General features: G+C 39.2%; 2 protein-coding genes across 2 annotated transcripts; both read left to right on the top strand.

The window, feature by feature from the left end:
• The first annotated feature begins 1,486 nt into the window (after positions 1-1,486).
• On the top strand, positions 1,487-6,174 carry LOC117776070 (pyrokinin-1 receptor-like). Its single transcript, XM_034609770.1, has 7 exons — positions 1,487-1,533; positions 2,372-2,531; positions 2,719-2,815; positions 3,685-3,890; positions 4,509-4,730; positions 4,827-5,004; positions 5,543-6,174. The coding sequence occupies exons 2-7, from the start codon at positions 2,382-2,384 to the stop codon at positions 5,947-5,949; spliced, it is 1,260 nt and encodes a 419-aa protein (XP_034465661.1). The 5' UTR covers positions 1,487-1,533; positions 2,372-2,381; the 3' UTR covers positions 5,950-6,174.
• An 832-nt stretch (positions 6,175-7,006) lies between these two features.
• LOC117776069 (rho GTPase-activating protein 19-like) lies at positions 7,007-13,642 on the top strand. The gene is made up of 11 exons (XM_034609769.1): positions 7,007-7,106; positions 7,416-7,669; positions 8,452-8,532; positions 9,039-9,248; positions 9,374-9,600; positions 9,721-9,807; positions 10,505-10,570; positions 10,931-11,146; positions 11,239-11,334; positions 11,619-11,732; positions 12,244-13,642. The coding sequence occupies exons 1-11, from the start codon at positions 7,060-7,062 to the stop codon at positions 12,247-12,249; spliced, it is 1,404 nt and encodes a 467-aa protein (XP_034465660.1). The 5' UTR covers positions 7,007-7,059; the 3' UTR covers positions 12,250-13,642.
• The last annotated feature ends 944 nt before the right edge of the window (positions 13,643-14,586 follow it).

Below are 14,586 nucleotides of genomic sequence, written 5' to 3'. Positions count from 1 at the left end.
GAATGGAACAACCAAACACAAACCCAAATCCAAAACACAAGGAAAAACATGATGGTGTCAATGATCTTAAAATGCCCATAAACAGAAAATCCAAAACGTTTACTCTCTTTCGGAGTTCAGGGCTCAGAGTCATGACAGGAATATCAGAAGATCAGCCCGTCGCCTGCATTAAAATAAGGAATTTGGAGCATGATGTTATATTACACTTTCATGTAAGTTTTACAAACAATGAAATATCTCATCTTTTGTGGAGAACAAATTGTTTGGTAGTGGTCGACTGCAAGGCTATTCGTGATTACATCAGTGTTATTCAGATGGGTCTCCCAGTTTCTCAAGAAACTGGGAGACTGGATCCAGAAGGAATGGAACTCAGGCAAGTTCTCTTTGCTGCTTATTTCCTAAATTTTCTTGTTACGATAAATTACAACTTTCTTCTCATTGTATTATGAGTTTTGTAATTAAATCATCGTCTTTTTCTTGATTTTTTTGTCTTTTTTGTAATATTATGGCTATGTTCTCGAGGTCTTACAATTTGTTTTTCTTTAACGTGGCAACAGAATGAAGAGTTGTTCATGGTGTATACTGCTTACTGTCTTAGCTGAAGTCATTTAGCCCTGAGGATTCCTGACATTGGTCATGATGGTAGATGAAAAGGTTTATTTTTAAGAGGTCCGCGGAGACTAATGGGTCTAATTGAGATTCAATTCCCATTGTACCGTTCCCCAGTCACAGCTGACACTGGGTGAGAGCCTCAGTAAAGAGAATGTTATATTAATTGGCAGCCTTAAGCTTTAAGTGCTTTTTCCAGAAGCTGCCTATGTTGCAATTTAGCTTCTCTCAATTTGATCGCCAATCTTGAATGTTAGTTACTTTTAATGCATACAGTTTTTTATGATGAATAGGTTTGAATCCTCTATGTGGGGACAAACAACTGCACACACAGTTGCATATGGTAGTGGAACATGTAGTATCGATGGACTCCAGTTTCCTGTTCTTTGTAATATCACAACAGGAGTTTTGTGAATGGCTCGCTCCAACCGAGCAGGATTGTCAAGTGACAGAGCCGAGGAAAACACGTGTTGCAAAGAATACGTGAAGGCTATCTCTTTTTTGGAAAATAAGACAAAATGAGACATTTTTAAAACAATTCCAGTTTTGTGATGTGTCATTTGCAGTGTAGCAATAAACTGCTACCATAGAAATCTAATAGTTACAGTTAAAAAAGTCCTCGAATGGAATAACGTTTTTAACCCAGCCAGGAGTGCTCCCTGATCTACGTATGTGCATTTTAATGTTTGGGCGACAAAAACATATATATCAACCGTTTTATGATTTTGTATAAGCTGTTGTTATGACCATATGTACGTGGGGGCAGGAGGGGGCAGAGCAGGAGGGGGAGACAATGAGTGACTGAGAGTCACAGAGAGTGAAAGAGAGGCTGTGTGTGTGAGCGAGGGAAGGAGGGAGACAATCACTCATTGGTGCTCGTGGACAGAGTTGATCAGCTTCATCCTGCATTTTCATCGGTGGAAGGTAAGTCTACTCATATCTGATCAAAACCATTACATTTAAAATATACATTAGTAAATGTAAAACTAGAATCAGCATGATTTTGTAATATACAGACTCTGCTGTCAGTGTAACAGGTTGTAGTGTGTGTGTGTATGTGAGAAATGTTAATTGAACATTAGGAATCCTGTCACACTCCTCTTAAATTACCCTTGGATGTTTGACAGATGAATATAATAGAGTGCTGTGCATGCTGTGCTCACTAATTGGTCTATTTTCATAGTTATTTAATTTACCCTAATTTATATATTAAACTGTCAATTTGTTCTCAAACAAGTGGTATTATTTGTTCTGATGGAAAAGGAGTTTGTGTGTTCATTTAGGATAACTGAATGAAAATAGTCATGTGTATGCACATTGGTCTCCTACGTAATTCTTGCCCATGTCTATTATGCACTGAAGGACATGGTTTGTGTCACTGACTATCATCTGGATTTTATTGATTTTGTATGGTGTGATATAGAAATCATATGTTTAATATAAGGCATTAGCAAAAAAAAAAAACATGGATAGCAGCAGATTCCCATCCTCCTTTCTGGGATCAAGATGCAAGTCTCTCATAAATATTTATTCAGAATGAGAGATCACATGTACAACAAGCAACCCTCTTCCTCATTTGTGCTGAGTTGATGCACAATATCATAAAAAAACGCAGCATTCTTTCACAAAGAGACTTTCCTTAAACAATGGCTTCAGACCTAAATTACACACGCTAATATCCAATGTTACAACCTAACTCTGGCAAGACATTGTGATTCAAACGTTCATCTGTTACATGCTTATCCTCCACATTCCCCACCAGCTGCCTGACCATGAACCTCTCCGAGCAGATGTCGATCCTCTTCAGCTGTAACGTCAGCCCGAGTGAGATGCCACAGCTCAACATTGGTGCCACTAAAAGGGAGCCTCTGGCAATCGCTGTCCCCATGACCATCCTCTACACCACCATCTTCCTGTTCGGAGTATGGACATGTAATTTACTCGACGCACTTGACTCACAATCCAATTTTACCCTCTGAATTGCACTGGTACATGCGATGATTATATACTGGTATAGCTGCAACAATTCAGTATTGTGTTAATGATATACTGACAGCAAACCATGTTCACACTGCGACTCACTGAATGCTGTTCCTCTATGCTCCCCAGGTCTTATTCAATGGGGTGAGCATCCTGACGCTGCTCATGGATGCTCATATGAGAGCCAGCGCCATTCGTTTCTACCTGCTCAGCCTGGCAATATCAGGTACACCAGCATTCACTATATGGAAGATCAGTGGCCACAATATTAATCTAAATTATTCAATCAGAGTGAAGTTTCATTTATAACAATTTACCGAAACTGTTTTCATTTTCATGCCTTAAAACATTTAATCATCTTTGCCAAACATAACTCCACTTCAGATATAACTAGAATGGCCCTCAGTAGAGTGCATACCACTGCCCATACCCAACAGCCCCCATAAGTTCAATTAAGCTGCACCAAGATCCATGAATTATACCCTGGGAAAACTGAAAATGTTGAAAAACGCCCCATTTCACAATGTTGAAGAGTTTCGCCTCTCTGATTCGTACCTGCACCAAAATGTAATGGGTTTTCCCCTGCCCCATACCACATCCTTGGACCATGTTTCAAGGAAATCTGTTCAGTTGTTTTTGCATAATCGTATTAAAAAACCAACAAACGAACAAACAGGGCTGAAAACATTTCCCCCTCCATGGTGGAGGTCAGCAGGGGTTTCAGTGTGACAGAATGATCGAAAAAACCGTGTTCCTGCACTTTTGATTGATAACTTAATACATTTCAGTGTGTAAACAAGGCGAGAGAGACACACACTTATCAAATGCACTTGTCTTTAATGCTTCTAATTCCATTTCCTATAGACTTTGGAGTGCACTGAAAAGGTTTGGCAGTAAAAAGGTATTCCAAACTTTTTAAATTGAATAAAAATGAACAACTTATTTTCCTTTAGTATTGTCAAACCTAGTTTTTGGTAGTCCCTCTTAAACACCACGGCTACAGTGTATTAACCTGCGCTTTAAGGAATCATCCTCAATGCGACTTTGTCATTATGGTGAAGTCATGTCCATCCTCTTCTTCACTTTAACCCTCAGACATTCTGCAGCTGCTGACCATCCCAGTGACTTTGTATCGGTATTACTGGGAAAGCTACCCATGGCGACTGGGGCAATCCGTGTGCAAGGCCTACTTCATGGTCCGCCAAGTGTATTGTGCCACCACAAGCTGGGTCATCATGACCTTCACCACTGAGCGCTACGCAGCCATTTGCCACACCATGTGGTCTGTTTCCAGCCTGAAGGTGCAGTGCTTGCAGAAGAAGCCATTCAATTTCCTCATGATAGTGTTCTTGCAGAATCTAAAGATGAATTAGAAGAGTTTTGGGCAGGAAAGCCTCTGGTTTCTGTTTCTTGTTTGACCAATCACGTTTGAGCAGGCTTTGGCAGCCCGCAGTTTACCAGTCTGTGTGGAGAGCAAAAGAGGCAGAACACATTGACTGAAATGCATCAGCAATCAGGTCTTTAATCTGCTTTCATATGCAAACTTTTGACTCAGACTGTAAACGGTGTACAATGAATGGAAGACGGAACAGAGTGTTGGCGTGGGTATCCACTGACTAGGCCGGATACCCCCAAATAGTCGCCATTACCCCTAAAACATGTATCTTGTTCTTACTTAAAAATAAACTCTGCAAGTATATATACCAATAGTAAAAAAAATAATTAACTGCAGACATATTAGGACACAAATATATTTTGGAAAGCTACTTGATTTGTAACCTGTACTCACCAGATTACTTTATTTTATTTATAGTAGTACCCAAGAATATTATGCAATGAAATAAGGGGGGAAATACAGAAGGTGCAATATTCAAAAAACAAACTTTAACGTGAAATTTTCTACCCTCTCTCCTCTGCAGAAGTCCAGGCTGCCATGCCTTCTTTTAGTATGGGTCATTTCTCTGGTCTCAGCAGTGCCCTTCGCTCTGGTCTACGACCAGGCAAGCGCCTGTATCCTGGACTACACAGCCACCACAAGAGAAGACGCCTTCCACGTCTCCACCATGTGTGAGATGGTCGAGCCTGATCCTGCACACATCTACAAAGGAGCTTTACTCCTGAGAGCAGGATTCTTCTTTCTGGTGAAATTATTCGTATCAGTATTTATTATTTGACACATTGCATTTGCTGATCCGCACCAAACACATCAGCCACTCAACCACCCCTTTCTACTACAGGTCCCACTGGTCTCCATCTTCACTCTCTACCTGCTCATCCTGCTCTACCTGAAGAGGAACGGCCATCAGAGAAGAAACATGGGTCTCACGCGGCAGAATCCTGAAGGACGACGAGATATCCAGTGCCATCAGAATGGAAAGCTACTATTAAACGAAAAGAGAGCTCTGAAACTTATGGGTGAGCCATGGAAAATGATAAGTTATATAAGTTTAATGAGCTTTGTAAATCCTCAAAATGCTATGATTGATCTCAGTCTGATGAATGCCACGTAAAGGTATCTGGTCTCTCCAGATGGTGGGACACTGAATTTCCTTCACATGGAAAGTACTTAACACTGCATGACACTCACACACTGATGGTACAACCATGCAAGGGCAATTTGATGACACTGTCGACTGCTTCTTCAAACGTAAAATAACATCAGAAAATGCTCCATACTGCTCCTGTGGTGTAATTATTGTGTCCGTAAGCCCTGACATTCAAATTCGACTCGAAACGGCGTCATTTACATCAAGTAGTTTGCCCAAATGTCCACTGTTATCCTCCCGCATGGAGCCGCATTCACGTTTACATGCCCTTTAAGGACACATGGACATTTTGATGTCTTCCACTAACTAGCTAAAGAAGCTACTAAGTGCAAATGAATTGCTCTGACATATTGCAGTAATGTTGGTTACAGATACTTGAGCTGCATTTTCTTTGTTTTGTTCCCCAGGGGCAGTCGTAGTGGCCTTTTTCGTCTGCAACTTTCCAGACATTGCCTCGTCGCTGATGCAGGTCTATGTGGTCGTGTGGTCCGACACCGTCCTCTCTGTATACACGATCCTGAAGTCGTATTTGTCGCTTCCACTGTGGTATATCAACGGCGCCCTGGACCCACTTCTTTTCTGCATCTCGTCCCACATATTTCGCAGAGCGTGCTGGAGAACTCTGGGCAGGCTCAGGCCTTACTGCTACTGGAGGCATTGGAGCGTGTCTAGGCTCTGGCAGAGAAGCTCTACTGAGGAAGCGAGCACCTCAGCTAGAGAGAGGATCAGTGGTAAATGCTCTGGAGAGCAGATAGACAAAAAGAGAAATAGAGTCACTAACAAATCAGATCAGAGCATCAAAGACAACCATTAAAGCCCCTGTCAACATAAGCTGCAACAACAAACACTCTGATTTGTCTTTTAGCATGTCTGATCCTTGGATTAGCCGAGAGCAATGCTTATTAAATTGGATGATGAGTGACACAGATGTGCTGCTTTACATTTTTAATTATGACTAATTCAGCCTGTAAGTTTCTTGATGTGCAATTTATTTCAAATATGCATTTTATAGATTTGTGAATCTTGTTGTATTTTGCACTGCTCATAATAAATTGAATGTCTGTACATGCAGTGGAGTTAATGAGTCTTCTGTGTTGTCAAGGCACAAGCAGGAGACATGATGAAATACATTAGGCCTCTTCAGCCTGATGTTGGTTTGAATCACTAGAATCAAAATCCTTTGACGAAGCTACATTGTATCTTAAAGTACGGTGGCCGACATGCAAATAGAAGAAACACGTGCAAATTAAAAAAAACAAGTTCATTAATTTTGACAACACATGCACTCAAAAAAGTCACAACACATGAGTACACAGAAACGCGCTGCAGAAATTGTAGAAAACAATTTTATAAAACGAAACGTTTCCAGGGGATGCTAAAAAGTGATGAACCTGGCTGTAGCTTAAAGCTTTGTGATTTTCCATCACCACTGACGAATAGCAGACTTCAATAACTTCTTATGTTACTTAAAATCTGTTCTTTTGTATAAATTACATGTTGACATGTTTTATTTAAATTGGTGGGCACAGTTAATAATACTACTTAAGACTCACTACTTACTTACGTTTTAATCGAGTAGAAAAGTAAATGTGGTACTTTTACTTTTGTTAACATTTGATCACTGCCTGCTAAACATGCTTCCTAGTACAATAAACACATTTTATGACTCAATACTATGACAATGTTGTTGCACAACAACAACAACTAAATAATTTGACATTTGTGTGAATAAAAAATTCCTTTTGTAATTTCACAAGAAGAGAAATCGGTCCAGTTACCATCACTTCCTGCTTTTTAATCCACAAATTACAACAGCTGTGTGGAGGAGATCGCCCCTCCCTCCGTGTGACGTCTATACAGTTACAACCAATCACAAACGCGGGGGAGGGACTAAAAATGAAACAGCGGAAGATTCAAAACGAAGATGGCGGCTGAAAATGTTCCCCAAAACAATCACAAACTGGGCCGGAGGTACAAACTTTTCTTTTATTATTACGACAAATTAAGACATTAGAAAACGGGTGTATTAATTGCAGGATTATGGGACCAATACAATTGAAATGAGTTAATTTGTTACTACTCTTTCAGCAGTGTATCACTTCACCAGACGTGTTAGCTAACGTGGCTAACCTAGCAACAACGTCTTACACGTTGGCCCGCGTACTCAACATGTTTTATTCATATCTTCCGTTTTTATTGCTAACTTGCTCATCAGCTGTGAGCTTTGTTGTTCCTCTTCATGTCGAAGCCCAACACAGCCTCCGTGTGTATCTGTGACAGGGGGACAAGATGCAGTGTGTTCAACAGTCAGGAGAAGCCGAACGCGAGCCAGCCGGTGATCTTCAACCCGGACTTCTTCGTGGAGCGACTGAGACACGAACATCCGCTGGCCTTTGCGGATCTAATACTCAGCAACCTCACCCGGCTCATAGACCTCCCGGGGGATGAGTTCGCCCAGCTCATCGGGGAGTCTGAGCCCAGGGTGCCCTCCTCCAGCGGCTTCCTCCGCTCCTTCAACTTCCTCAAGCGAAAAGGTGAGATCCTCACTGTCACGTTGTATAAAACTAAATTCAAGTTAAATCATCAAGTCATTGCTTTAGAAATGGGTATAAAAAAACTAGAAAACGGCTCTTCAAACACATTTATACACATTAATCGAAATATGGTCTGAGGTTTCAAAATATAGATATTGTAGACATAATTAACTGTAGGCCTATAATAATCAGAATTCTTCTTTGTGATTACAACAATATGGGTAAAAATTATATTAAAATTATCTTATCAGTCCCTATCGCTGATTATCAGAATAAAATTCTGCATTATTTCTTTTAAAGACAACCGTGAAGGTTGTGGTTATAACGGTTCTTTATGGATAGAGAATGACTTGTTAAACGACAAACATTACACATCTGAGGTGGGTCAATTATGTGTTATTCCCCCTCACTGTCACAATGCATACATATTATATCTATACATTTGACTTTTGTTAAATTGCTAATGATGAAAGTTATGTAGTGATGATTATTTTATTTTATTGCCCAGTCCCAGCATTGATTATGCTCGTTATTTTCTCAATTATTTTCTAGTCTAAAAAACTGACATAAAACATTTAAAATGCCAGCCCCTGTATCTCTCTGCACACAACACCTGTTTTCATTTTTTATTTTCAAAGTTGTCTTGATTCAATTCAATGGCACTTTCCGCAGTCCATGTGATCTATGTGAAATTATATATGGATTGATTGGTGAAATGGAATTAATGCATTTTACATACAAATGAGACTAATAGTCTTACTGTGCTATTTGATGCTTTTCAGACAAAGGAGTGGTTTTTGGTGCGCCGTTAACTGAAGAAGGGATAGCACAGATCTATCAGCTCATTGAATACTTGAGTAAAAGTGAGTATCTCCTCCGTGCCATTCAGAGGACAATGTCATCCAAAGCAGTTTGTGATATTATGACTACATACATTTTGCATGTGTGACCTCAGAAGGAAATTAATCTCATTAAAACCATGTTCGTGTTACAAAAACACCACTAAACAATAACCTGATTTTATTATTTAGTCAAATGACTTGATAAGCCTGTATGTTGTACTATTTGTTCTGTAACTTAGCTGGAGAGCAGCAAAGGCAGTGAGGTCATGGTTTATTTCTAGAAAGGAATGATGTCATTCACTGAAAGTGGACACTGGGAGCAAATAGTTGAGTCAATAATTTATCTGAAAGCACTTTGCTCCTGCTGTCTTTCTCTTTCCATTTCATTCACTCTGTCTCTCTCCTCACTTCTGTGTCTTTGTGTCTCCTTCGCTGTGTGTCTGCGTCTACACACTGCATCTCTTCTTTTTTTTTTTTCTCCCCTTCTCTTTGGCTGTCTCTCACCATCTTTCTCTCCCACCTCACAGACCTTCAAGTGGAGGGGTTGTTCCGTGTGCCAGGCCACAGCCTAAGGCAGGCAGCCCTGAGGGAGATGCTGAACACTGGCTCAGAGATAGATCTAGAGACAGGAGACTTCCACCCCAATGATGCAGCCACACTGCTTAAAGCCTACCTGGGAGAGCTGCCAGAGCCGCTGCTCACACAGAGACACTATCATGCTCACCTGAAAATTGGAGGTACTAGTTAAATTTTACGGACCTTCTTGTTGCAGCTCAAGATGACATTAAATTAAAATGAATATAACTTTGAGAAATGAAAATAATGGCTCTTTGGTAATAATTCCGTTTTCCGCTGTGTGCAGAGCTCACCCGCTTTGACGAAAAGGGGGATAAAACCAGCGTGTCTGACAAGGAACGCCAGATTGAGGCATTCCAGCTGCTTTTCATGCTGCTCCCATCAGTTAATCGCAGCCTATTGAAGCTGCTACTTGACTTGCTATACCACACTGCTCGCAATCAGCACGTCAACAAGATGTCTGCGATTAATCTTGCCACAATGTTCGCTCCACAAATCATCTGGCCGAAAAATGTAAAGACCTTTTTGATAAAATTTTATTCTAACCTCCAAAGTGTTACAGCCCAACTATATCTCCATTACATTTGCAGTTAAATCAATGTTACGTCACTTTTTTCTATATATATTTTGCAGGTAATGGCATGTGATTTTCAGGGAAGCATTGAGAAACTGAACAATGGCATAGCGTTCCTCATCAGGCACTCACAAAAACTGTTCAAGGTAAGCAGCTTTAAAGCCCGTTTCTGTGGAAGTGTGGTGTTGCTTATTTATAATCCTTGTACATACTCAAAACTAATTGCAACATCATTTTTTATCGTTGCATTTCTCTCACAGACAAGAAAGCTTACATGAAGTGTCTTTTTATGTTTGTGCTCTATTATTAAAATATACAACAAAACACAGATGGCTCTTTTTAATAAGATTTTTTTTTTGAGTAGATAATTGGATGCCATTTATTTGACTGCATATACAGCACATCACAGCTATGTGGCAGAAATGTTTCCCCATTATCTCTGATCTCTCCTTTCAAAATGTACGACACATACATCCTCCCCTTCGAATGAACCCTTCATGACGAGTGCTGGTGTTGCCAGGCTTACAAGAAATGCAAACGTGGTCAATGTGAAGCATACAGAATTAACATTTTTTAAAAAACGAAAAAAAGAAAGGGTGATTGTGTTTCCAATGTGTGTTTCTCAATTACGCACCTTTTTAGATCTTGATGATTAGCGTAATTTCTTTAATGAGAATACATTTTATTTAATTTTCTTGGCCTTTAATAAACCATGTGTTTGCACGAGAATGAGATCCATGAATTTCTAAGTACCAGTTGTGTCCATTTCTGATCTGCTATGTTAATTCTTCACAATAATGTTTTAATCAGAGGGTTTAACGTGCTCATTCACTCTCATTGCAGGCGCCTGTGTATATCAAAGAATATGCCCGCTTATACTTCACAGGATCAAACTCTCTTCAATCAAAGGTGAGTTTCTTTTCTATTTCTAACCAAGTTCATCTTAATGAAAAGAGTGTTTACGCTGCATTGTGGTTATTTGTAAAGTTACTGTCAAAGCTCCCACAGCAACATTTCTTTTCTTTTCATTTTTCTTTTCTTTTGAATCTGTTAACTTTGTTGTCTTGTTAATTTTAGATACTCCGTGTCTAAATTCAGAATCTGTTATCTGCTGCTTTGCACTCTAATAGACTGACTTTCTTAGAACCTTGAAATAAAACTCTGGACCATATTTGAAATTTGTTTCTTTCACTTGTTTGTGCCTTGTGAGACTCTGCTTCTGTAAGATAACAGAATTTAAAATTGTATGTAATGTCTGACCTTTTTTAGGACGACTTGACACTCTGTTCTCAAAGCAAAGATGGGCCGATTGCAGCGGTAACGCCTGCACCCCAGTCTCCCTTCACACGATCTATTGGAAGTGAGGTCAACAGCACCACCCAGTCACCTGAGACTCAGCGTTATACTGAATCTGCTCTAAGAGAGCTGTACCAGCAGGTCAACAACATGCCCGAATCTGCCAAGAAGAAGAAGCTCATCAGACAAGTATGGTTGTTCGGTCTGGAGAATAAGATTTAGATTAAAGTTCTTCCAGCCCAGTCCATAAATGTGTTTTTTTGGGGGGGGTTTTTGTACAGTTTGAAAAGCAGCCTTTGCTGACACCATCGGCCGAGTCTCGCACACCGCTCAGCAGGAAACACTGGCGTTCACGCTCTCTGGGTGGAATTATCAAGGTTTGTAGACAGTTCTCCTGTGTCAAGTTACAACTTCACTTTTCAGCCTTGTAACTACTTTGTTCTGACCTTTCATGCTCACACAAGTATTTTTTATTTATTATTTGTGATGCTGTTGAACAATATTTTGATAAGTAGACTGCAAACACATGTAGAGCAGTAAGTTTGGGATTAAGAAAATGCATTGTGCATATTTACAAGGTCTTAATATGTGTTGGTTCCACTACAGAATGTGTACATAGTAATATTCATCCCCCAATAGTAACGTTTTGTTTATAAAACAGAGGAAGGTGTTGGGAAGCCAAATATTGACAGAGAAAGAAAACGGCAAACAGCAGACTCCTCTCCGCAGCACTTCTGTTGATGGCCAGGGAACAGAAAACACCGGCTGTGACCAAGTGAGTATTTCCCTGTTACACCATAAAACAAACATTTCAATCAAGTCTTAGCTAATAGCAAATATCATCACCCACCACTGTGGTCGAGTAGGCTACAACATGCACATCTATAATGCCAGGATGAGTGTCTGTTACCTTTGCTGTTATAACCGAGCCATGAAAACTTTGAAATTGTCTCTCACATTCCCATTAATTATCATGTACATGTATGGAGGAACATTGAAGTAATAGTTCTCTTTTATTTCAACCAAAGCCAATCAAAATGTCAAATTTTCATAGTGGGTCAGACTGATTCATTCCTAAACCTGTCATCAACCAGTGAATAGTAGTTTTCCTCATGACTATGCTAACAGAGTGTCTCTGGTACTGCAAGTCAATGGTCTGTGGTTCACCACATGCAAGTGTGGCCTCACTTTGACTTGCTTATATTACTAATGATGCCTGATGTACACGGCTCGAGGATTCAAAATGACCTAATCCTTTATTTTCTCTCTCTTCCCATCTCATTCAGGATTAATCGTCTTTAAAAGAATGTGTCGTTTACAACAAAGAAACCCCCAGTGTAACAGTTATGTTGGGAGCATTAAAGAACCTTGATGTGCTGACTCAAACTAAACAGTGTAATCCACTGCACTGCTTTGTTTTGACACCATGTTTGGAACTGTTCTCTGCTGTTTTTAGTTTTTTTTTAAGTGAGTTTGAGTCTTAAAAGTTGTTACGATGGCAAGGAAATCCCCATATCAATCTGCAGACTGGACGTTTTACTTGCTATGCAACATGAAAGAGGTTAATGGACGAAAGTGAATGTCATATGCTTTATTGCTATAGGTCAATTAATTAACAATTTTTCGTACGTTCATTAGTTCCCAATTTAATACAATTTCCGTGTCCATTTATGATCTTAAGCATGCAAATAATATGCATTTACACCTGTGAAATGTCAGTATGTAGTTTTATCTCCGACTGAAATATGTTTTTATTTAATTTGCGAACCTACTTGTATTTATTTCTTATTGGTCATCTGGCTGTTTCAAGTCCAGGTGCCCTGTGCATTGGATGATTTTTGTACGATGTGATCTGCAGGCTTTTCTATTTAAATGTTACATTTGCTTTAAAGTTAGAGTAAGTTAAGTTAGACTCTCACAGTCATCGCAGGCTGTTGCAGACGTTTATTAGAGAAGTGGTAAATCCAGAGATGTGCCTTAATTGAATATGTCTTGCTTTACTGTATAACAGTTTTTATTCAGCATCAACTTACAGGGGAACTTATTCCCCTCAAGTTTTCAATAGCTTTAAGAGTATACTGAACATTTTTATAAAGAATCCATTCAAGTGTGGGTAAGTTAGGGAGTGAAGACTAACGGGGAAAGAAGAATAAAGGATGGGAGATACTGAGTGAAAGGCCAAAGGACCAGCTATGTAGATATATTTGGGTGTCAACACTGTGATTCTTTTAACTACTGCTTCTTTAAACCATATCTTCTCTTTGCATCTTTATATTTCAGTTTTCTCAGGATAGTTTGGATTCTTATGCAACATTATATGCAGCTTTGTATGCATGTTTTCAGTTATTCAGTTGTGGTTTATTTTAATTTGTTTTTATATTTTTATTGTCAGTTTTTATCTTATTTTCAATGGTTGGCTAAATGCAAGTGTAAATGAGTCTATTGCCTCCTATTGTGGTTGTCGACCCTTTCTGGGAGAATTTGAGCCATTTTTGAATCCTTGGTGTCTTACGCTTCTAGCAACTGGTTCAAGTTCAGTGGTGTCTGTAACAAGCTGTCGCAATTGAACTATAATGTGATAACTAGCTCATGATCAACTTAATTGACCATGTAAACAGATGTTATTGATAATGATCCTGCTGTGAAGCTATGCAAGTCGCTGTGATTAAAAGACATCAAGCAGTGTTCTGTCGTCTGTCATTTTTTCTTTTGAAATGTCAGAATATGTGCTTTATTAGGATGTATAATAATAAACCTTCATTAATAAACCTTCTGAAACGAAGGCCTGGTGTTTTTCATTTCCTGCCGTCAGCAACTATGTGATGCGACTTGCAACCACAGGGTGATGCTGTTTAGTTGCAAAAAAATTTCAGTCGGAGCACCGAAGGTAGAAGATATGTCGTCTTAGAGAAAAACGTATTATATATATTGTTTTGTTAAATACCATAGTATGTGAATGCTCACTATCTAGTAATATAGCAAAAAAACTATTAATTAATAGAACTGAAACACACAAGCCCAAGGAGCGTTGCATAATAAAACTCTTCCCTTAAATACCTTAAATCTTACTTTCTGTTTCTCTGTCTTCTTGGAATTGTTCTCTACCAACTTAAAGAGTAAATTCATACAACTTGTAGACTATTACGTGGCTGTGTCCGTTGCAGAAAAATGGAGAATCGGGAAGAACAATATTTAAATCAACATTTGCAACAAAATAAAAATTAAATAAAAAAATAAATACCAGACAGCCACCAAAGCAAAAGCTTAAACTTACCCAGGGGTCTGTTTGCAGAAAGCTATTTGCCCAAATTGAACTTATTCTATGGAATTGGAGGATGAGTGGGTGGATAGTAAGGGAATGCAGCTCCCCACAATGGGAGGAATTTCTCAGTGTGTCATTATGGTGTCCATGTCAATGCATGTTTGGTATTGTAAGTATATGTTGTAAACGTCTGTGAGAATGGGTCTGCTCTTTCTCATGTTCTGTAAATATACAACAGCGTCCAAGTTAGGAATAGTATTGTTTTGCAGCCAAAAATCCAGACGGGTTATATTTAGCATTCCTACTCCAGAGTGAGCATGATGACTGTAAAATGAGTCAGACTGTACTGTAATCAACTTAACATTAT

The sequence above is a fragment of the Hippoglossus hippoglossus genome, chromosome 15 (genome assembly GCF_009819705.1).
Source record: "Hippoglossus hippoglossus isolate fHipHip1 chromosome 15, fHipHip1.pri, whole genome shotgun sequence".
In the NCBI taxonomy this organism is placed as follows: Eukaryota; Metazoa; Chordata; class Actinopteri; order Pleuronectiformes; family Pleuronectidae; genus Hippoglossus; species Hippoglossus hippoglossus.
Note: the sequence above shows the minus strand (reverse complement) of the source record. Positions and strands in the feature narration are given on the sequence as shown.

Bases quoted from the DNA above. Each gene is read 5' to 3' on its own strand.
- LOC117776070 (XM_034609770.1), top strand. From the start codon at position 2,382: ATGAACCTCTCCGAGCAGATGTCGATCCTCTTCAGCTGTAACGTCAGC. The intron at 2,532-2,718 runs GTATGGACATGT...TATGCTCCCCAG, and splicing joins CCACCATCTTCCTGTTCGGA to GTCTTATTCAATGGGGTGAG. The intron at 4,731-4,826 runs GTGAAATTATTC...TTTCTACTACAG, and splicing joins GAGCAGGATTCTTCTTTCTG to GTCCCACTGGTCTCCATCTT.
- LOC117776069 (XM_034609769.1), top strand. From the start codon at position 7,060: ATGGCGGCTGAAAATGTTCCCCAAAACAATCACAAACTGGGCCGGAG. The intron at 7,107-7,415 runs GTACAAACTTTT...TATCTGTGACAG, and splicing joins AATCACAAACTGGGCCGGAG to GGGGACAAGATGCAGTGTGT. The intron at 7,670-8,451 runs GTGAGATCCTCA...GATGCTTTTCAG, and splicing joins CAACTTCCTCAAGCGAAAAG to ACAAAGGAGTGGTTTTTGGT.